We start from the raw sequence: 22,961 nt of genomic DNA on the forward strand, positions 1-22,961 counted from the left end.
AATGCACCACCACTCCTAAGAATTCTTGCAGAACTGTCCAGGATACCCGTCTTGAAATTATCAGATTAGTCATCATAAGAACCTGAAGCTCTGAGCCCAGCAGTGTCTGTTTCCAGATCTGGTTGGTATATTCTACAGAACGAGAGTAAAGTGCAGTCTTCCTTCCCACCCAGGGCTTGACAGCTCTGCTTTCAGGGCAGCAGTTAGTTACCATCATGTGTTACAGAGATGGGGTCAGCTTAGCTCAATGAAGCTGAGACTGAATGAGAGTTAAAGTCACAGTCCTCCAAAATGGCACTGTGCTTTACCCCATAGTTCTCAGGGTTGTCCTAGCACCAAGTCTCCTTCATCCCAGAAAGAGAATTGTAAGCAAATATCAGCCATAGCTACTCTCACTCTTTGGTTCCAAAACTGTGAAGTGTTAAACAGACTTGACAAACGCTAAATTTTGTAAACGGAGGAAACATTATCTGCTGATGTTGTTAATTATGAAATACTACTAATTTGTATTCTTAAAAGTTGATTCTCTTGCTCAGGTCATCATGGCGGGCAGACCTGCTGTTGCAGCATCAAGCAAGTGGCTGGATGGTTTTCGAAAATGGTATTATAATGCTGCTGGATTCAACAAACTGGGTTTAATGCGAGATGATACACTACATGAGACTGAAGATGTGAAAGAAGCCATAAGAAGGCTTCCTGAGCATCTTTATAATGACAGAATGTTTCGAATTAAGAGAGCCCTGGACCTGAGCATGCGGCATCAGATCTTGCCTAAGGAGCAGTGGACAAAATATGAGGAGGACAAATTCTACCTTAAACCCTATCTGAAAGAAATTATTCGGGAAAGAAAAGAGAAAGAAGAATGGGCAAAGAAGTGATCTGTGGTTGAGATCTGTGGATGTGCCTGATCTCAGCATATTTTTATGAAGTTGTTTCAACCTGAATCACAATTTAAGAATTATTCGTTCTGCAGATGCCTCACTTTAAATAAATGTGTATTGAAGCCAAAAAAAAAAGTTGATTCTCTTTTTGGTAGGTACTAAAAGAACTACTTCACGAAGGAGTTGGGAAGCAATATTATTACATAATAAGAAGGGAAACAGAGCAAAGAGAAAAAGAGATTGAAACCATTCCCAAGATTGTTGAATGGGGTATTTCTGTACTGCATGACACACTGGTGAACGTATTAACTTCAACTATTGAGAGCTGGAAAAGCAATCGAAGGCACAGTAACTCACGTTTTTAGTGTGTAGGTCAATATATTCATTCAATGGCAGTTTTAAATTAAGGGTTATCAAAGAATGTCGGATACTGACAGCTAAGGAAGCCTATCGAAGTAATCTCTTCATAAAAAGCTAACTATACAGTGATAGATGTTCATAAGCCTCATTATGACAATTATTTTACAATACATATGTACATCAGTTATGGAACTGTAAACCTTACATGTGTACAATAAAAGCAAATGCCCAGAATACTGTGTGGTCGTCTCATGAGAACCACTACCGTCCGATACCAAGGTCGAGCACCTGACAGCAGCTTACCAGTGACATCTCTGAAGAGTAGACAACCCATTTGCCCAAACACTCACCAGAGAGAAGTTGCAGTTTGACTTATTCGTATTCCCATTGATATTTCAGAGAGGTAGATGTACTTACAATTGGAATAGTTCAGAAAATCATCAAAATAAGAATATGCCATTTACAAACTGTAAAATGGCCTATCTTCTCCACCACTTGCACGGTTCATTTGAGACCTTTGCTGTTCATTAGATGTGAGCAGTTCTGTGCTCTCTCATTCCTCTCCTGACATTCTATCCTACATTCTCCTTGTCTCACTCAGCCCTTCTTTTTCCCTTACTAGTACTTACACTTCCCACACAGTTGCAGTATCCAGTGTCCTAGGAATCCGTCCCTTCCAAATGCCCATAGGTGTAGTTACATCAAATATCAATGCCCAGACCCCATCCTATCAATGGTTTCGTATTTAGTATAGTGTTCGTGTAGTATATCATGGAGTATTCTTCTCAACATGGAGTAAGTGTAGTGTATGCTAGTTCTCCTTGGATGCTTCTTATGAAATAAGCAATGGAATTACATTTTTCAAAGCAAGTTCCTGTTTTTGATTTAACAATAAAAAAGCAGATTTTCCAGAAGTGAGTCCACTCTTTTTACCTGAGTAATTCTTCTTTACTTTCACTTTCTGGATGCAGGAGCAACAGATGAAGGGCTTTACATTTCCAGCAACCTTTAGTTGACCTGCAGGGATTTCCAGCCCTTATTATCTAAAGCCACCCCCTTTTTTTTCTTATCTATAATGGCAGATATAAAAAAAATGCACAAACCCCTTTCTCTCTTCAGCTTGCATTACTGTTTGTATATTCAATGTAGTGGCCTGAAACAATTCTACTTTGTCCAGGTTGGCTCAGAAAAGCCGAAAGTTGGAAACTAAAAAGGGATTTTTTTTCCTTAGCTGGAAAACCTTTGTACAAACTCATTTTAAACACAATGCCTGGAAGTAGCAGGAACCACCCACCCTGAGACCTGTAACAACACCCTCCTTTCTTTGCTACTTCCTTGAGCTTTGTGCAAGGACATTTATCTTTTATACCACTAAAGTCGTGACTAATACTTTTTTTTTTGGTTTTTCGAGACAGGGTTTCTCTGTGGTTTTGGAGCCTGTCCTGGAACTAGCTCTTGTAGACAAGGCTGGTCTCAAACTCACAGAGTTCCACCTGCCTCTGCCTCCCAAGTGCTGGGATTAAAGGCATGCGCCACCACCGGCTTAACCCTTATTTTTTTATACCACTGAAAAATGGTGAATGGACATGTGGTTTTGAACAGGTGAAATGTCCTGTCATGTATCTTTCTAAACAGCTTCATATAGCAGTTAGGTGACAGCAACTTTGTATCCGTGTCCTAGAAACAGCTTCCTCATTCTCACAGGAGGCGTCTAAACTCACTTTTGACCTCTTTCTGTGTGTCCTCCTAACACATCAATTCAAAGATGCCTTTTCACACAAAGGCCTCTATTTTTCCCCCTTTAAGCTTCAACTTTTCCACATCACCTGCTTAGGAAATCCTGGTATCTCACCTGATTCTTGCCCTCCTCTCAATCCTGCTTCACTCCTCCCCAAGGTCACTACCCTCACTCATTCCTGCCTAAAATCCCTTGCCTACAAAACTCTACAATTTACTATTGGCCCTCTGCAGTAGGAGGAGGCTGCTTGTTTGTCCCAGTTGCTCTGAACAGAAATAATCACACAGAAACTGTATTAATTTAAACACTGCTTGGCCCATTAGCTCTAGCTTCTTACTGGCTAACTCTTAATTAATTTAACACATTTCTATTAATCTGTGTATCACCACATGGCAGTGGTTTACCGGCAAAAATTGAGCATGTCTGACTCTGGCGGCTCCCTTCACCGCCTAAACAACAGAATGTTTTTTTTCTTATTTCAGTCCCTCCTACCTAACTTCTCTAATCCTCATGCCCCTACCCTGGAACGCCATGAGGATTAGAGAAGTTAGGTAGGAGGGACTGGAATAAGAAAAAAGTCACAGGCATAGAATAGTGTCAGGAAGGCCACTCAGTGTCTCATACGTACAAAGTTCTCAGTTCTGAGTTCAGCCGTGTTTAACTTTTCATACTTTTATTCCCCAATACCAAAGGAGAGAAGAAGACAAAAGACTGCTTTAACATGATACAAAGAACAACTAAAACAGATTTTGCTTCAATGCTTTGAGTGCTTAACTCATGTGAAAAAGCATTCTGTTGTTTAGACAGTGAAGCTACCCTAGATTAAGTATCCTGAAGGAAGCCACTCCCTAGGTCAAACCTCCTAATTCAAAAGGAGCAGAAGTATGCTTAAATTATCTGATGTTTGGTCTCCTGGTGGAGAGGATACACCTCTATAGGCTGTCTTAATCCCCAAAACACCAAGTAACTACACCCTAGGTCAGGGTTTGTAGTCACAGTTGTTGTCAACAACTTTGAGCAAGCTAAAACTTTCTGAAAAGGTGGAATAGGCTCACATTTTTGGGCCTCCACAAGGCCCTTGACCAACATGGGATGGGTCCACATTTGGTAATCCTTAACATACTAAGAGCAGCTGAGTTTCAAAGAGTTGAGATGTGGATCTATCTATGAAAATTCAAATAAACTCTTGACCCCTCGCCTGATAAGTGCTCCTTTGGGTTGATGTGACTACTAATGTTTATGGTCTCCTGACCTCTGCCTATCTCTGAGTATGAGATCTTTTCTCATTCTTACCTATATTTTTGATAATCATGACTGCTCCTGTCTTTTCAGGTTTTTCCAAGGGACAGTTAATACAACAGACTCTTCTGGTAGAATTTCCTCAAGTCTCCTACCATTACATGCAGGCTTGAACCCCTACTTTGGACAAGGATTAGAGACCCCTCATCCACCTATCCGCTGTGATGTCCCTTCAGAGCTGAGGGTAGACAGAGGACTATCATCACCCTTATCAATGAATGGCTGGAATGGTAGGTCACAAAGCAGGCTCCAAAACTGTAGTGCCTCTCACTTACAGCTTTCTAAGAGGAAACCTAGATCCAAAACAGGTCAGGGTCTTACAGGTGAAGAGAAGGACTGTAACGAGGTAAAGAGAAACCTAAAGTAGGCTTTCCTCAGTATTCTCTAGGGCAGCAGTTCTTAACCTTCCTAATGCTGCAACTCCTTAAAACAGTTCCACATGTTGTGGTGAGCCCCAAACATAAAATTAGTTTTGTTGCTACTTCATAACAGTAATTTCGCTACTATTATGAATCTTAATGTAAATATCTGATATGCAGATGGTCTTAGGTGACCCCAGTAAAGTGTGGTTTGACCCTTAAAAAAGTTGCGACATAGAGGTTAAGAATCATGGCTCTAAGTCAAGTTTCTGTTTATGAGAAAAGCATCTACTTCCTTTCTCCATCACCAACAGCAATGTATATCTATTTCCTAATTATCCCCAAAATTAGGTATGAGTTCAAATTCTCACACTAAAGCCCCAGTGGTTCTGACCCCTACTCACCTCTCATGCTACCTGCCCAGGTAAAGCTGACAGGACTTTCCTCACCAAGCGGCCATTCTCTAATCTCTGAGGAAGCTTGGCAGTTTGCCCAAAAAGTGTTCTTTCTATCCTTGGAGTGGTCTAGTTTTGTGATTTTACTATACCTTGCTGACGTTTGCAAGCATGAAGACCTGAGTTTGGATTCTTAGAACCCGTGTCAACCCAGATCTGGAACACTTGTCTGTAATTCCCATGTTCCTACAGAGATATGCAAAACAGAGACAAAAATCTCTGTAGGATTGAAGATCAGCTGCCTGGTACATGCAACAGCAAAATGGGAGCCTGTTTAATCAAGGTGAAAGACAGACTGGAACCCACGGTTTTCCTCTATCTTCCAAAAGTACACCATGGCACCCGCACCCGACTTGTCATAGGAGCACACACACACACACACATCACCCCTACCAACACATACACACACACAGACTCCTCCTCCCACAAACTCACCCACACATCCATACACATGCATCCACACACACACATACCACACACGCATGCATCCACATTTACATGCGCAGGTTGATGATGAATATGATCAACACTTGAAAACAAGAAACAGCAGGGGAAAAAAACTGACACAGATTGCTTTGCTTTTCAATGCCATAGAAGTAGATAATTTTATAATTGTGACAAGCTGGCACAATGGCAACACAGAGGCAGGCCACCTCACTTTGTCTCTAGAAATCAGGAAATGAAAGACTTTAAAGAAAAGCAAACTCAAATTAAGGGCATGGGATGGAGAAGCTTGGTTGTTTCAAGGTGTGAGTGTGTGTGCAGCTGCATTCCATTGCTCACAGTCAAAAGAAAGCTTCCAAGAGTGGAAATTACTTGACTTTTATCCTCCTACAGCAGTCTCGACCACTATGTCTCTGAAAAGATTCTCAACATGTTGAATTGATACAAAAGAAAACAATGTCTTTTGTGATTCATCATCTTTACATATGGTGTCGACGTGGATTTAAAGATCACTACAACAGTAATTCAGGGTGTCATATATTGTAAAGTATAGGAATTAGAATTTCAAGTTCCCACTGACAGGCCTGAAACAGAATGAGACATGGCACAGGCTTTCTGTGTCCTGCAAGCGGACTCAAGCTGTCTGGAGTCACATTCAAGACATCCATATTGTCCTGAATGCTCTCATTCTGTACATCTGTTTGCATTTTAATGTTTGTCATTTTTAAGTGTTTGAGTGAATGAGTAATAAATTCATGAGAAATGTGAAATTCAAAGAATAGCTAACTATGTTAGTGGTTCTCTTCCATCCTACCTCAGCTATCTCCACTCATGTGGTAGATGTAAATACTAACTTATTTTGCATTTTACTATACACTGATAATGATACATTTCAAATCCTCATTATTTTCTTAGCTCCGTGCAGCAATTACAAACTGTGTGTATCATTTTCCAATGATAGTAAATCCTGAAGACTTTCTCATATCAGTACAGAGAGTGGTTCCCTTTAGCTTGGGTAGATATAGAGTATCTCTTTCCATTTATGTTCATCACCAAGAGCTAACAGATGAGCACTAAATTTGTTCCAGAGTCTTGACAAGACAATAATTCTGTAACACATCTCTGTACTGGCTGATTTTGTGTCAACTTGATGCAAGCAAGCTAAAGTCATGAGAGAAAACAGCCTCAATTGAGGAATGCCTTCATGAGATCCAGCTGTAAGGCACTTTCCCAATTAGTGATCAACAGGGGAGGGCTCAGCCCACTGAAGGTGGTGATATCCTGTTGCTGGTGGCCCTAGGTTCTGTAAGAAAACAATCTGAGTAAGCCATGAGCGGCAAGGTGGTAAGCAGCATCTCTTCATGACTTTTGCATCAGCTCCTGCCTCCAGGTCCCTGCCCTGTTTGAACTGGTGTCCTGACTTCCTTCAGTGATGAACAGCAGCATAGAAGGGTCAATCAATTAGCCCTTTTCTTCCCAACTTGCTTTTTGTTCATGGTGTTTCATCGCAGCAATAGAAATCCTAACTAAGGCACCCATCTATCACTGCATGTGTCATTTACACCTGGAGAAATGACCTATGAAACTCATGAATGTGGATTTTACAGGTCACAACTATATGCATATTAAATTTTGAAGTATAATTTCAATATGTCCCTCCTTTCCACCTAACCTGAGAGTCTGTCAATTCCATAAAGCCCTAACTCATGCTGTGCCAACATGCTTCTTTCTTGCTCAAAATACAAGTAAAATGTGAACCTCTTAATTATATTTTGTGGATTTTATTTCATCAAAACATGTATTTTCCTCATATTTATGTCTATTAAAAATGTAATTGATAATCTCTTCTCACAAAGGTTAATAATAAATAATGCACAGGATCGAAACAGGTATTGCAAATATTTACTTTTTTGACCTTTTTAATTTTTGAAATTAAAATTATAGAAATTACATTAAAAGTAATTACTTAATTTGAAATTACAACATTTCTCCCTTTACTTTCCTCCCTCCCACCCTTTCCCAATATACTTCTTCTTCCTCTCTTTCAAATTCATGGCCTCTCTTTTCATTAATTGTTATTGCATGCATATATGTATATACATGTATATTCTTAAATACAAGCTGTTCAGTCTGTACAGTGTTATTTGTGTGTATATTTTCAGTGTTAGCCATTTGATATTGGATAAGCAATTGGCGTGCTCTTTTCTGAAGAAGAGTATTTGTCTTGCTCTCAACATTTTTTAGTTATATGTAGCTCTTTGCATAGGGTAGAGCGCTTGGGTTTTTTCCTGTCTACTTTGGTAAGTTTATTGTACTTGTTCAGCTCCTGGTTGGGCAGTCATGTTGGTGAGAATTTATAGATAGACTATTTTCCCTTGTGCCTTAACTACATCTTTTTTATTAATGATTTCTATTTACCCAACAAAATTTTAGTTGAGTTTCTACTTTTTGGTGGAAAAGCTGTCAACTTCTGATCTTCTTTGGTAATTATTTACTTTGAAATATCTGCTGAATAAACTCATTATGACACACATTAAAAACGTGTGTATAGGGTTGAAGTGGGGTGGGGATAGGCAGGGAGGGGAGCAGAGAAAAATGTAGAGTTCAATAAAAATCAATAATAAAAAATACTTTTACTACCACATAAGAGGCCTTCATGCCATACTTCATAGGAAACCTTAACCTAGGACATAGGAGCTGAGAATCTGCATCCCTATATTACATAACACGGGAAGTGATTCAGTTAATATATTGCTAGCAATATCAAGGATATTTTGAATGGAGCTGTGTTTAATGTCTTCAATCTCTTCTTCTTTTAGCTTTATTTCTCTTCTTAAATCATCATATTTCTCCTCAACTCCATCAAGAATTAGTTCTTTTAGAGCCTACAAAAAGAGAGTCCGTTTAAAAAATGTACACTACTAATATTTCATAATTAACAACATCAGCAGCTGAGCATATGGGTGCATATTTTCTCCATTTATAAAAAATAGTATTTGACACGTTTGCCTAACACCTCACAGTTTTGGAACCGAAGAGTGAGAGTAGCTATGGCTGATATTTGCTTACAATTCTCTTTCTGGGATGAAGGAGACTTGGTGCTAGGACAGCCCTGAGAACTATGGGGTAAAGCACAGTGCCATTTTGGAGGACTGTGACTTTAACTCTCATTCAGTCTCAGCTTCATTGAGCTAAGCTGACCCCATCTCTGTAACACATGATGGTAACTAACTGCTGCCTTGAAAGCAGAGCTGTCAAGCTCTGGATGGGAAGGAAGACTGCACTTTACTCTCGTTCTGTAGAATACACCAACCAGATCTGGAAACAGACACTGCTGGGCTCAGAGCTTCAGGTTCTTATGCTGACTAATCTGATAATTTCAGACGGGTATCCTGGACAGTTCTGCAAGAATTCTTAGGAGTGGTGGTGTGATGAGATTTTGTCATTTGGATTAAAATGAAACTATTCTAAAACATACAAGAAAATGTCCTGTGGATTTTTTTTTCTTATCACTCTTCAGATTTCTAATGCTACAGAAAGTGATGCATTTTTAGAATTTAGAGCTTCACCAGGATCTAGATGGATTTGAGCTTTTCATGATCATGTGCCCTTGGAGATTCTCTCTGGGATCATGGTTTCCATGACACACCTTTCCTTCCTAGGGTGCCATGGTCTACCAGGTACTTCCATCCCCATCTATCCTCACCTTGATCTTGTGATCCAGTATCCTCTCCTGCTCTCTCAGTAGGTTCTCCCTTTCACTTTCCATCTTCTTCTGCAGCTGGGCCATGTTTTCTGACAAAGTTCTCATTTGAGCCTCCTTTGCTTGCTCTTGCTCTGTCTGTTGCTGCCTCATTAGCTCCAGTTCCTTCTCAGCTGCCTCCTTCTTGGCCTGCTCAGCTGTCACACAAGGTATTGCAGAGGGAAGAAAGGATAATTAGAATTGAGAACTACCCTCCTGATGTCAGACACCAAGCTGATTTCCCCATAGGAACTCTCTGCATCTTCCCATCAGTAGGCACTGATTCCATACATGATGGAAATGTACTGACCGGTTAGCCATGCAACACCAGTCCCAATTATGGCTTCAGATAGAGAAGATACAGGAGAGATATCCTTGTTTGTGTGTATGGGATATCAGAGGGCTTTATAGGAACTCTTTGAGGGCTGAGCCCATCTCTGTACCTGCCATGGCTTTCTGCCCATCGGTGAGGGCTTTATCTGATTGCAAGATGGAATCTTCTATAGTTATCTGTGACTTCAGGAAGTCCTGGAACACCTCATTTGCCTGGGTACCAACAGAGAGAAAATGTTAAGTGGCAAGATGTATTCTTGTGATGAAAGAGTTATCATTCAATGAGATTACTAACCTGACTGCAATATTTGAATCCTGTTTTAGTTCCCATGAATCCTTTAATTCTGTGGTTGTAAAAAGTCTATGCTCTTTTTTGGGATTAAGAAGCCCTCTGTAACAGCCCCCTGCTAGCTCTCCAGCCTTTCCCCCCAGGAATGTCACCCACTAGCCAGTCCAGGTACAAGCCCCAACCAGAATTGTGTGCAGTTCTCCTGTAGAATATTTTAAGATGTTTTACATTTGTTTACACTGTGGAACATTTGCCTAATGATGCAAAAATGTGTTGTATTCTTTTATGTTACATTTACTTAACTCTGTGAAGTTGTGTTACTTTGCCTGTCTAACATGTGGTTGGTCTAATAAGGAGCTGAACAGCCAATAGCAAAGCAGGAGAAAGGATAGACAGGGCAGAGATAATAATTTAAGGGAGGAAAAGAAAGAAAAGAGGATCAGGGTGCAAGAGAACAGGAGAGGAGGATACTAGAGACCAGCCATGGATTAAGTGTGGAAGTCATATATACAGAAGAAAAGAAATAGACTCAGAGACAGAAGGTAGATGGGATAATTTAAGAAAAGTTGGCAAGAAATAAGCCAAGCTAAGGCTGAACATTTATAAATAATAATAAGCCTCTGTGTATTGACTTGGAGCTTGGTGACAGACCCCCAAAGGAGCAAAGAGTCAAAAGAGTAAAGAATATGAAAAACCTACACAATCCCACAAAAACGTATGAGGCAGGCAGGGTTAGGGAATATATTAATAATCTTAGACCTTATTTGGTTTACAACTTTCCCTGTCTCGTAATAATGCACTCTGAAAGCTTATTTCTTTACCTGTGTGTCCTATGCACACATATCCCTCTCCAAACAATTCACCTAATCCCTCAGTCCCTCCAGCATTCCAGCATGGGCTACACATACACTTCCCTATGAACAATAGTATAAGTATCCACCCCTAAATCAATCAAGCCTTGACAGATTAGATTCAAGTATATTGCCAATGCATCCTATAGAATAGATCTGGTCTCCGGTAGCTTTCAGTGCAGGCACAGGGCTATCAGGCCCATGCACTACTGAGCATTCACATAATTAAAATCAGATGCACTATCTGTGAGAACAGGCATGTGCATTAGGGAAATTAAACATATGGCCTAATCTATCCTTCAATGTACAGAACAACTCAAAGTATGACCATATTAACTGCCTCTGCCTTCAGAACTATTCATAGTGGAACTTTGGTCATTTAAATACCCTCACTTATATGACCTCTGTCAATCTGAACAGTGTACTCCTCTCTTAGCTGTATGATTGCTTCGCTCTGAATGACGTTGTCTTGCTTCTTTTCCAAATCTGTGGGAGTTTCTCTGTTCACCACACCCTCAACTGTACAGTGGAGATACTGTTAGAAACTGATCCATTCTTTCATTTGTAATAAACTGATTTTCCCAAGAAAAATAATACTAACTTAATTTAGTAAATGAGTACTCAACATTGTAGTATCAGCATCACTGCCAGCACCACCACCATCATCTCCACTTCTACCACCACCTCTTTACCTTTAATAATTAGTTCCTAATTAATAAGCAAGCTCTATTTGTCCATGTTAGCTAAAATCATAAGCTTCCTGAGAATGAAAGTTCTTTCTGTAATAACATATATGAGCTCATCAAAATTAAGTAAATTATTAAGTAAATTAATGTTCTCTTTCATTTGGATTTATGCTATAACTATGTTCTGAGGAAATGAATATTTACTAGTTATTTAGTATCACACAGTATTTTGTAAATGTAAAGACTAGAATGTCCAAGATACAAGATACTCTAATTTCTCTCCAGAGAAGATGATTAGATTCCGGGAGCAGCAGTTACTGCTCTAGCTGTGCCCCGGCTGCAGGACCATACCCACCCTCCCCACTCTCTTTCCTCACCTTCACTCCCTTCCTAGGCACTTGTTCGTAGGTCTGCTCAACCTTTTTCCTGACTTCTAAGTAGAGGCTGTGCCCACCAGGAACAGAAAAAGATCCACACGAGATGTTCTCCATCAGTGACTCTGAGAGCCTCTCCAGTTCGGCCTGGCAGTAACTGAGAGATGCTGCTTCATTCTGCAGCATGAATGCCTCCTTCCTTTTCTCTATGGTAGCCTGCACATGGGTAGGGAAGGCAGAAGAAAGAAACTGCTAGAAGGAAAGTGTCACTGTGATAGTCGTGGACGAAGCATGTGACAGCCCCAGAATAGACTAGGACAGGAGGAAAATCTTTAGCCCTGATTTTGTGAACTCTGAGTGACTTCTAGAAACCTTCCTAATTTTCTTAGCCTCAAGCTCAAAAGCTGTAAAAGTGAAGTGAATAGGCAGAGCATCTCTGTTCTTTGTGGGCTGGGATTAAGAGTGTCTATGCATCAACAATATAAATAAGAATGATAATGGAGCAGGAAAGGCTGTAGATCTATTGGTATACTACTTGCCTAGCATACACAAGGCTCTTATAATCCCAGCCTTACAAATAATAAAATTCTGATAAAACAAGGTTATGCAAAGTTGAACCAGGAGGGGACACAGCTTCCTCAGAGAATGTGCTTTGGTGTGGGCAAAAATATCTGCACAACAAATCCACCTGTCAGTTCTGGATAGGTTCATTCTTAACTGAGCAGTGAGTGCTTCAAGAGTTCCTTTAACGAGGGTGAGGAGTATGGAGTTAAAAGAACTCAAGGTTGAATATTTATCCCTTTAAGTTATAACCATGCTGCTGTTCTCATTTATGAATGGTGTTTATCATGTTCTGAATGGTCAAAGACAGAGTCAAAGAAAAACATCATGACAGCATCTCTGGTTATCAGAATGATGCTACTTCCCCCAAGAGTTTCCTAGCTTGACATCCACATCCTTCATTGTCCCAGAATAAGACGGACATTAATCCTGTGACTGCATCTTTATACAGCACAGCCCAACTTCAAGAAATTGAATTTACTGACCAAAAAGTGCAGCCATAACCTAAAGAGCTTATATGTCAACTCTCTGAATTATATATGATCCTGTTAATTTATAGAGATACTTTAAAGAGAAATAACTGTTGGTCAGCTCTGATTGACAGATATCACATTATTGTCTGATAAACTGCTTAGAAAGCATTTAACATATTTTTAATATTTAAACTTTGTCAAAGGTGAAAAAAAGAAATGTTTACTTGACCATAGGAACCTGTCAAAATCACTTTTCTACCATTGATTATAGACAAGAAAACACAGAGATGAGAAGGGAGGAAAGGACAGATGCCCCACTGACACACCAAAGATAGAAGGCATTCTCAGAGCCTCTAGACATGGGCTAAGACTACTTGACACCTGAATTTAAGATTGGGATATACTGAGCAGAGACGCATATACCCCATGCTGCACCTGACTTGAAGAACTGTGCCATATAAATATACTTTTAAAGACACTAAGCACAAACAACCTATTTTATAGCAATAAAAATGAAGTTGGACTAGAGAGATGGCACAGCAGTCAAGAACAATGACTGTTTCTCTAAAGGACCAAGGTTCAATTCCTAACATCTTCATGAAAGCACAAACCATCTTTAATACAGATACAGGAGATCCAATGTACCATTCTAGACTTCATGAACGCTGCATACATTTAATACACAGGTGTGCAATAGGCAAAACACCCTTACACATATTTGTTTTAATTTTTTAAAGAACTATTAAAAACTAAAAACATCTAACAGAGGAAAGGATAGAGTTGTGCTAAAGAACTCTGTTACCCATAAGAACCCCGTCTCCTGCATGATAGGAAAGATGGAGCATAAGATCGAAGCGTAGAGCCTTATGGCAGAAGGACAGGCACCAGTTAGGACAAATGCTAAGGCGTGTCACCACAAGCTTCTTCTGGAACTCCCACTGGTCATCCAAGAAGGAGTGCTCCATGAAGACAGTGATGGCTTCCTTCTCACAGGCTGCATGCACATCCAGCAGCTCCTGGAGCGTGTTGGTTGGAAGCCTCACTCGCTGGGCCATCTGCTCGCTGTAGTGGTCAACTGCCCTCTGCACAGCTATGGAGTTCTCACGCTCGGCCAGTGTTTTTACTGCATTCTCCAAGCAAGGAACTGTCCCGCTGTTGATGGCATCCACATACGTCTCCACTAGAGTCCCCAGTCCTAAGGAAACATGATATTTAGGGCACACTAGAAAGCTTTCACTCCCTATTTTACAAGATCCTCAAAGCCCCATTGTACTAAACAAAAAGTTTTCTTTTCTTCCTTTTATTTTCCTCCTTGTCCCCATCTTCATCCTGCTTCTATGAAATAATTTCCATGTAAAAATCTGAATTGTATTTCTTATTTATTTGATTTCATTGTCCTTCACCATACAACAAAATTAAAATGATTAAAGCACTATGATTAATGGTTTCTTAGAATACTTTCCCATAGAAACAAATGGAGTGTCTTATTACACAGAAAAAAAATCTTTAATTTGTTTCAAATAAAAATGTAGAGCCTTTAGTCTGAAAAGGTCGGGAGTTTCAGGGCAGTAGACAGAGGTTAATGGAACATGGACCCAACTTAGCATGGTCTATTGCAGAGGTCTCATGTCTACAAAGTCAGCTCTGTAAAGACGATTAAGTTCAAATTTGTTTCACAATCATTCATTAACTGTGCACAGCACTCAAGGTATGCTGTTTCTTTTCCTGACACATGTAAATCAACTAAACTCTTTTGTTGGTTGGCTAATGGACTGTGAAGCTGGGCATTGAACCTATGATCCTATATGCAGGCTACTACGTCAACATTCTTCCACTGAGCTACATCCATAGCTTAGCTTAATATTTATTAATTTACCTATTTATTAATTATTATGTTTTGTGATTCTGAACATTATAGTACTGGTATACTTATTGCATGCTGGTCAAGAATCCTCCCATTGAACTATGTCTACATCCCTATTTTATATCTATTTGTTGTTTTAAATAATTGACCCACTCATTTTTTTTCTGATTCTGGTAATTGAGCCAGGGCCTTGACCACTGTAAGCACTTTTTGCACAATGGAGCTCAGCTCTACCTTCTTTTGTCTATTATCTTGAGACAATTTGCTAAATTGACTGGGTTGATAATCCTACCAAAGAATCCAGACTTCACTCTGGACTGACCCGGAGAAGACATAAGCCTTTCAAAAGTGACTCACGATTCCCAGTGACCAGGACTCCCTCTCTGAGTTTCTTGATACTTGCATGGGTGAAGATATAAGAACAGAAAGCCTTCGATTGCTTCTGGAATTTAGGATTCAATTGACTTTCTGGTATGCTCTCAATCTTGGCTAAGAGCTGTGGGTCGCTCACTGGCCAGTCAAAGACAAAACATTTCCGCCTGGGAAAAAATTGTCTGATGCATTCCCTAGACCAGTTGGATGTCTGGATTTGGGGATTCTGCCCTGAGGAAGAGGAAAAAAACAGATAGTTATATGGACACATCTGATGGATTTTAAAAAAAGTCACAGCTTTTTAAAAGATTTTTGGTTTCTTTTTTCTTGGTTTGGTTTTAATTTTTAAACAAGGATTTAAATATTCCAATCTAGGCTGACCTAGGATTCACTCTATGAATTCACAGACGATTCTTCTTCTTTTACCTGCTGAATGTGAGATCACAGGAGTGTGCTAGCACACCTAGAGTAGAAGGTGCTAGTAGTAATGCCAGTTACTACGTAAATCATGGGTACTGTTCAATGGATCCTACCCCATACTAAGATACCCTGTATTAGTTCAAGCTCTGATACCAGGAATTAGCTTCAAAGCTTTCTCCAGGTAGTCATCTTCTGTGATGCAGTGACCATCCAACTTCAGCTCCAGGGTGAAGTCCCGTACAGTCCAGATAAAGTCTGGAAAGAAACTCACAAACTCTCCAGCATCTTCTATAGCATTAGATTGTGGAGAGGACTTTGCTCTAATGAGCTCTGTGAGCTTTGTCACATAACTAGAATTCAACTAAGGAAAAGGCATCCAAAATCACAATCCCCACAATTCCTTCATTTAAAATGTAAGTATAAACATTTTGCTTTATACCACTCTTGGGAATATACCCAAGAGAGGCCTTATCATACAACAAAAGTATATGTTCTACGATGTTCATAGCAGCATTGTTTGTAATAGCCAGAACCTGGAAACAACCTAGATGCCCTTCAATGGAAGAATGGATGAAGAAAGTATGGAATATATACATATTAGAGTACTACTCAGCAGTAAAAAACAAGGGCTTCTTGAATTTTGCATACAAATGGATGGAAATAGAAAACACTATCCTGAGTGAGGTAAGCCAGACCCAAAAAGAGCAGAATGGGATGTACTCACTCATATTTGGTTTCTAGCCATAAACAAAGGACATTGAGCCTATAATTAGTGATCCTAGAGAAGCTAAATAAGGAGAACCCAAAGAAAAACATATAGGCATCCTCCTGAATATTAACCTTCATCAGGCGATGAAAGGAGACAGAGACAGAGACCCACATTGGAGCACCGGAAAGAAATCTCAAGGTCCAAATCAGGAGCAGAAGGAGAGAGAGCACGAGCAAGGAACTCAGGACCGCGAGGGGTGCACCCTCACACTGAGACAATGGGGATGTTCTATTGGGAACTCACCAAGGCCAGCTGGCCTGGGTCTGAAAAAGCCTGGGATAAAACCGGACTCTCTGAACATAGTGGACAATGAGGACTACTGAGAACTCAAGAACAATGGCAATGGGTTTCTGATCCTACTGCACGTACTGGCTTTGTGGGAGCCTAGGCAGTTTGGATGCTCAACTTACTAGACCTGGATGGAGGTGGGGGTTCCTTGGACTTCCCACAGGGCAGGGAACCCTGATTGCTCTTTGGGCTGAGGAGGGGGGGACTTAATTGGGGGAGGGGGAGGGAAATGGGAGGCGGTGGTGGGGAAGAGACAGAAATCTTTAATAAATAAATAAATTAAAAAATAAAAAAACATTTTGCTTTATTTTCTATAGTATTTGACCCTCCAATAGCAACCCATTCACACCCAAGTCTCATTCTTAAAAGTTCTTCAATAGAAGATAGTGCATTGGCTCTTTAAAGGATACTGCAACTTCTCCAGTGCATCATTGTTGATGGTGCTCATGCTGTTGTAGACAAAAGTGCTGCTCAGAAGGACAGCCAGGGCGAAGATCCAGGCATCATTTGTAGGGTCACCCTAGAAGGCACATGGGTAACAGTCTTTGGATCTAACTCTTTTCTTAACTCTCATTTAAAGCTCATCCGATCTTTGTATTCTTGAGCTTTCATTTATTAGTCCTGCAGAGGAACGAGCTCTAAGGACATCATCATACATTTCAGCTTTAACTATTGCATTGGGAATTTTTTTGATCACATTTTCTTGATAAAAGAATTTGAATGATGTGTTTCTTTCCAGTGTTTCCTTCCTTCCTTCCTTCCTTCCTTCCTTCCTTCCTTCCTTCCTTCCTCTTTTTGTTTCATAAACAATAAGATGAAGTAATATATTATCCATAGAAAAACCCAACATAGTATGTGTAGTAAAATTAGATGTTCAATGGAAGGTATTCACACTTATTCCTTCATAATACATTTGAGTTTTGTACCATACACTTGACACCATTGAAACCTCTACTTATATCCAATTAAAAAAAACAGGAGTTATCTATGTCAATTAGATGTTTCATGCCATCCATATACTCCATGAACAAAAATTGAAAGTAATTTTAAATGGTAAATTTAGAAGATAAATTCAACAAACTTGAAGTTTTTATTAATAATACACAAGGATTATAAGACCTTTATATACTAAATTGAATGTGAGACATCCCTACAGGGTTCCTACTTCATGAAAGAGCCTGCCAGACATTCTACAAGACACAAAAGAAAGTGCTTGACAAACTACCAGTTTTGAGGTGAAACAGTCTTTTAAATTTTCTGCTTCATGGAAAACCTTGATTGATACTATAGGCCTGTAGGCTGAAGATGTCTCTCCCAATGTTATAGAGGAACTTTGGGTGATTGTCCAGGTAGCGAGATGTCTCTGACAATTCTAGAGTTTTGGAAGTGGCTTACAATGCATTTCCTGTTTACTTAGGTAATATTATATCCTTCTGGAGTCTTTGATGGAGTTGAAGACAGATAGTTATAGCTTTCCTTAGTTATGATAAAAAATAAATTATATATGAAACTTTAGCCTCACAAAGAAATATTGTAAGTATAATTTTGGCTTTATACCTGTTTTGTTATATGTAATTTTACTGCGTTAAAGTTAAAACTTTTCTTTTATTTAGACAAAAAAGGGGAGATGATATGGGATTCTCCTCTGTATGCTATGAATATGTTTATTATCATTGGTTAATAAAGAAGCTGCCTTGGCCTATGGCAGGGCAGAAATTAGCCAGGCTGCAAGAGATAAAGAAAGAGAGTAGGTGGAGTAAGAGAGATGCCATGTATCTGCTAAAGAAGAAAGGCGCCAGGAACCTTTCTGGTAAGCCACAGCCTCATGTCTATGGGGCTGACTTATGGAGGCCCATATTTCACATTGTCTGGTGGTCAGAGAATATGAACAAATTACAAGGCACAATTTGTACCTTCCACACAGGTGATTGCCTAGCTCTTTTAACGTAAAACAACCGGACACAAACCTAACAAGTGGTCAGGATATGCTAATGTCATTCTGCTCCTTTCATTATAAATTAGGTTGCCTGTGGAAGAGGAGTTGTCAGGACATGACAAAACAGACATAGGTAGGATGCGACCTAAGTCATTCCCCCACTACCTAGGAAAGAATGCTAAGGAAGTTTGTATTACTTGCCCCCTTCAGTTTACCTTGATATGAAAGCTGTTTAGAAAATAAAGATGAGTGATTTTTAGGGTGTGGTTTCAGATTTTCAGGATCTGAATGATCCCTGAACTCCCTCCTGATACTCTCATGTGAATAGTGTTTTGATTCCCACACTTCCACTGTGGTACAAGAAATAATTTATGTTGGTCCTGGACCCTGATACATGGTGATGCACAGATTATTAGAAATGGGGTTATTTTAAGATATAAGAGCAAGGTAAGAATATACCTAAGCCATTGGCAAAGCAGTATGGTAATTAATATAACTTCTGTGTGATTATTCAGGTCTGGGCAGCTGGTAACAAAAGTGCACTTATCATGCAAGCTCTGATGAATGGTGATGAACGACTGACACCTTGCAGGTGTTAGGCAGGTGATGAGAAATGTCTCCATGGCAAACTTACAATTACGAACTGTTGTTCCATTTCAAGGCAGAGGCATCATTTTTGGAACATGATTTCCATGGAATTGAGTAAGTTTTGAGAATGTGCCCATTTACCTCTACCTTACTCCTCTCCTACTGCTCACTTTCCTACAGGTTTTGCCAAGGGGTTTATGCCAATAAAGCACCACCATGTGTATCCTCTCTTTGGAGCCCATCTTTTTTTAAATCTTGGTGCATCAATAGCATCAGTTTAAGACCACCGGATACACGTGATGGGGAGAACTGCATCAGGGCAGAGCCTTTTCCGCTTTCCACCAGTGTCTCCAGAGCTGGTACCAAAGGACTAACACTGAGCCTCTAAAAGACTTTTAGTTCAATGAAATCTAATTATTCTCTTCTTTGAAAAGATATAAATGCCTTATCTAATGGTATACAATACTCGGTGTGTTTTTTTTTCCCTCGAAGTGTGGCTGAAAGAACCAACTTCAACTCATCTTCTACAGCTTTGTTTCTAGGCAGAAGGTTACATGCTATATGATAAATTTCAGGAGGTTATTAAAACACAAAGAGAAATCAAGAGTAACTTCATCCACCACTGACTTTCTGACTCACCTTTTCTACGTCCCCAAGGCCCTCGGTGTCTAGAAGGATGAGGGTGTGATTTGGCTTGGTGGGGTGAGGCACACACCACATCCAGATGCCCTTGGTTTGAGACTGTACTGTGGAGCCCAGAGGGAAGCCTGTAAGGAAGAGTGGAATATAGATACATATCAGCAGATAGACCAGAGAGCTAAGGAAGTGTTCTATTTCTACATAGCAGAACATCCCAGAAAATAAAATGTTGTCTCCATTTCATCATAAGCTTCTGACTTCATTTACCATCTACTTCAAGAAGCAAGAGGAAGTCAGCTATGTGGACAATGCCAAGTAAGGGTCCACGATGAAAATGAAAGAGGATCTTCTGGGTTAAGTGAAGTGAAGAAAAAGTTGCCTGAGTGGAGACAGGAAGATCAATTTAGCATCATGTCCAGCTTCACAGTGAGTTTAAGGCCAGCCTGCTTCACCTGAAATAATCAGACTCAAAAAAGAAATGTATATGTAAATAAATGTTTAAATTAAATTTTTAAGTAAAATAGAAGACTGGTGACTTGAAAGATATAGAGGTTATGGGGGAATGGAAAAGAAATTGAAAGAAGATAATTTTACTTTAAAAATTGGTAAATGAGGTATGGGGTACTCATGGTGGAATGTGGAGCCCAGAAGGGTTTTTCCATGTTAGGTACCAAAGTCACCTTAATGTGATGGGCATATTCCACACAGAAAGCAAAGCGTTTTTCTAAGAAGAGGAGAAACATCTACAACTGTCGAGTAAAGAAGGTTAAACAAATTAATTGGATCCTGAGGAGCGGCATGAGTTATTTTATTGATAGAAGTCAAACAAGGAAAAGGAATGGGTGCCTATAATTAACTCAGCGTTGAGGTTTATTTTCCTTCTTCAGCTAGATTGGCATTTCTACATGTGACTCTACCACAGTAAGAACCTAAGCTGTAAGGAGTTCAAGCAATTGGCTGTTGTCTCAGACAACGCGTACCATTGTTCTGCCCAGCCAGGCAGTTCATCAGGTATGATTTTCCTGTGCGGTACATGCCCACAATGCCCACCACCACCACGGGATGGGAAATACTGTTAAGAATCTCGATGGCTCTTCGATTCACCGACAGCTTCTTGTTCTTATTTTCCACCAGACATATGGGGGCCTTCATGGTTTCTGATGCCATGACAACCTGTCACATCGAAAAGGCTGTCAGTACAATATTGCATCCTGAAGGCACTCAATGCATGTCCATCAGAGCTTGCTGCTTGTGAAGCTGGACTGGTCTCCTGGGCCTCTCTCTATCAAACCATGATGCTACAAACTGCACATGAAAACCACACCAATGTTTTCTTGTCCCATGTTTGTGCCAAATGTCAAAATGTTTGGTAAGTGGGCATGGCAGTGTGCTCTGTGGGTAAGATTTGGGGGTGAATGCTCATCTCTGAGTGCCAGCTGACTCAGGCTTCTCATGGCATTTGTCATTTCATTGATATTTCATTTTCTCTTTTGTTTGTCTCTTCCCTCTGCCTCTCTCTTTATAGTACTTAAGTCAATTAGACAAAGTGCTCACCAGAAAGAAAACCAATGTGGTCTCATTTTAATATTTATAACTTAATTATGCCATTAAAAATAAGTTTTCAGGTGAAATTCTGGTGAACCTGGTTCTGGTGGCTAGGATGTGGACACTAACTTGGAGAACTGAAAGGCAACCATTCCTTTCTTTCTTGAAGAGTAGCCTTTGTTGGAATGTGTAATCCTATGGTTGTGTTTTAGACTTGCTGAATTGAATGAAGCAGCAGGATTTCTGTTAAATGCCTTCTGGATCTATGAGGTTCCTTAATTGCCTCCAATGTAAACTGTATCCATTACATTCTTATACCATGAATAATAAAAACCCAGAGACAGATATTGGGGTTCAACCTGAAGATCAGAAAAGCAGAATAGCCAGCCACTGACTCTAACCTCTACCTCAGTCCAAAATGGTGATCGTGCCTCCAGGAATCTTTATAATGAAACTGAGATGAGACCTGTCTCCTCCCATTTTACATTCTTCTCCTGTTCTGGGATTAAAGGTGTGTGCCACTACTGCCCGGCTTCTGTGACAAACTAGTGTGCCTACTGGAATTCTGGGTGTGGGCTGCCATTGCCTGCTCTGCGTGGCTGACCCTTGTGGCTGTTTAACTTTTGGATCTTCAGGCAAGCTTTATTTATTAAGACACAAATGAAATATCACTACACATTCTAACTTCTGTGAAAGTCTTTAACTAATATAGCATGAGCTCTATTTCTAAACATAGACATGAAGGCATCAATTATAAGTATGAATCTATTTAAACTGTTGTCGAAAGTGCTACTGATTCAGTTTCCCAGAGCTGCCTGCCTCCAGGTTCCTAACTCAAGTCCCGCCCTAACTTCCCTCCAAAATGGAGTGTGACCTAAGAGTTTTAAAATGAAATAATCCCATTCTCTCCAAGCTGTTTCCGGCCATGGTGTTTATTACAGAAGTAGAAACCAGAAGACAATGATATAATGCAATAATCACCCTTCTATCAATTTGAGACGCTGCACAGATTATTAAACATCAAACCAGCCCACCTCCCAAACATGAAGTAAGCACACTTTTGTAATTTTTATGTGTTCTCTACCTATTTTGTGGATATTGTGGGATAGAATACCTGACATCCAAGATCCTCTTTCTTTTTCTCAGTGAATTGTTTCATGTGTTCCTGATGACTCTCTCCTTTCTCGGCCATTACATACTGTTCCATCTTGTGCATATCTTCCAACATTTTTATGGTAGCTTGGGCATATTCAGCTTCTTCATGTGTGGTTGAGAAGGAAAATGAATGAGAAAATTAATGTAGCATTTTTGTGACAGCTTCTTCTTTTCGCTATTGTTGCTGCTAGACAGAAGAATTCTGTCACCTTCAGTTTTCACTGGAAAAAAAATCCCATTTCTCTTGACTGCATTTAATCCTTACTCAGGAATAGTTTAATAAACTGAAGAACACATTTGCTATATAAACACTAGTGTGTCTGTGTGTTTGAAATCACTGTAGTAGAATGATTTTATGTGTAAGAGCAGGAAAAGCTGCGGTAGTTAATCAAAGGTAGTTAACCATATGATGTCTTTTATATAGACATCAGATGCTAAACCTCGATGACTAAAAAGTTTAGTGATGCACAGATGTGAGCATTCTTCTGACAGTGCCTGGGATACAGATCACTGGTTACATACCATGTTGTCTTGACCCAG

General features: G+C 39.8%; 2 protein-coding genes across 2 annotated transcripts; one reads left to right on the forward strand and one right to left on the reverse strand.

Annotated features, from left to right (window-relative positions):
* Positions 1-537: 537 nt before the first annotated feature.
* On the forward strand, positions 538-1,010 carry LOC101986675 (cytochrome b-c1 complex subunit 7). Its single transcript, XM_005357370.1, has one exon. It carries the CDS (start codon positions 543-545, stop codon positions 876-878), a length of 336 nt encoding a protein of 111 aa, XP_005357427.1. The 5' UTR covers positions 538-542; the 3' UTR covers positions 879-1,010.
* A 7,204-nt stretch (positions 1,011-8,214) lies between these two features.
* On the reverse strand, positions 8,215-22,505 carry LOC101987239 (guanylate-binding protein 4-like). Its single transcript, XM_005357372.2, has 11 exons — positions 22,381-22,505; positions 20,702-20,894; positions 19,722-19,849; positions 16,969-17,078; positions 15,655-15,851; positions 15,067-15,312; positions 13,760-14,040; positions 11,815-12,027; positions 9,722-9,824; positions 9,243-9,436; positions 8,215-8,421 (listed from the first exon to the last, which is right to left on the reverse strand). Exons 1-11 carry the CDS (start codon positions 22,492-22,494, stop codon positions 8,215-8,217), a joined length of 1,986 nt encoding a protein of 661 aa, XP_005357429.2. The 5' UTR covers positions 22,495-22,505.
* Positions 22,506-22,961: the final 456 nt, after the last annotated feature.

This window comes from Microtus ochrogaster, chromosome 21 (assembly GCF_000317375.1).
Source record: "Microtus ochrogaster isolate Prairie Vole_2 chromosome 21, MicOch1.0, whole genome shotgun sequence".
NCBI lineage: Eukaryota > Metazoa > Chordata > Mammalia > Rodentia > Cricetidae > Microtus > Microtus ochrogaster.

Bases quoted from the DNA above. Each gene is read 5' to 3' on its own strand.
- LOC101986675 (XM_005357370.1), top strand. From the start codon at position 543: ATGGCGGGCAGACCTGCTGTTGCAGCATCAAGCAAGTGGCTGGATGGT.
- LOC101987239 (XM_005357372.2), bottom strand. From the start codon at position 22,494: ATGTTGGAAGATATGCACAAGATGGAACAGTATGTAATGGCCGAGAAA. The intron at 19,850-20,701 runs GTACGCGTTGTC...TCTTCCTTACAG, and splicing joins CCTGGCTGGGCAGAACAATG to GCTTCCCTCTGGGCTCCACA. The intron at 15,313-15,654 runs GTATCAGAGCTT...CCTCTTCCTCAG, and splicing joins AGCTTTGAAGCTAATTCCTG to GGCAGAATCCCCAAATCCAG.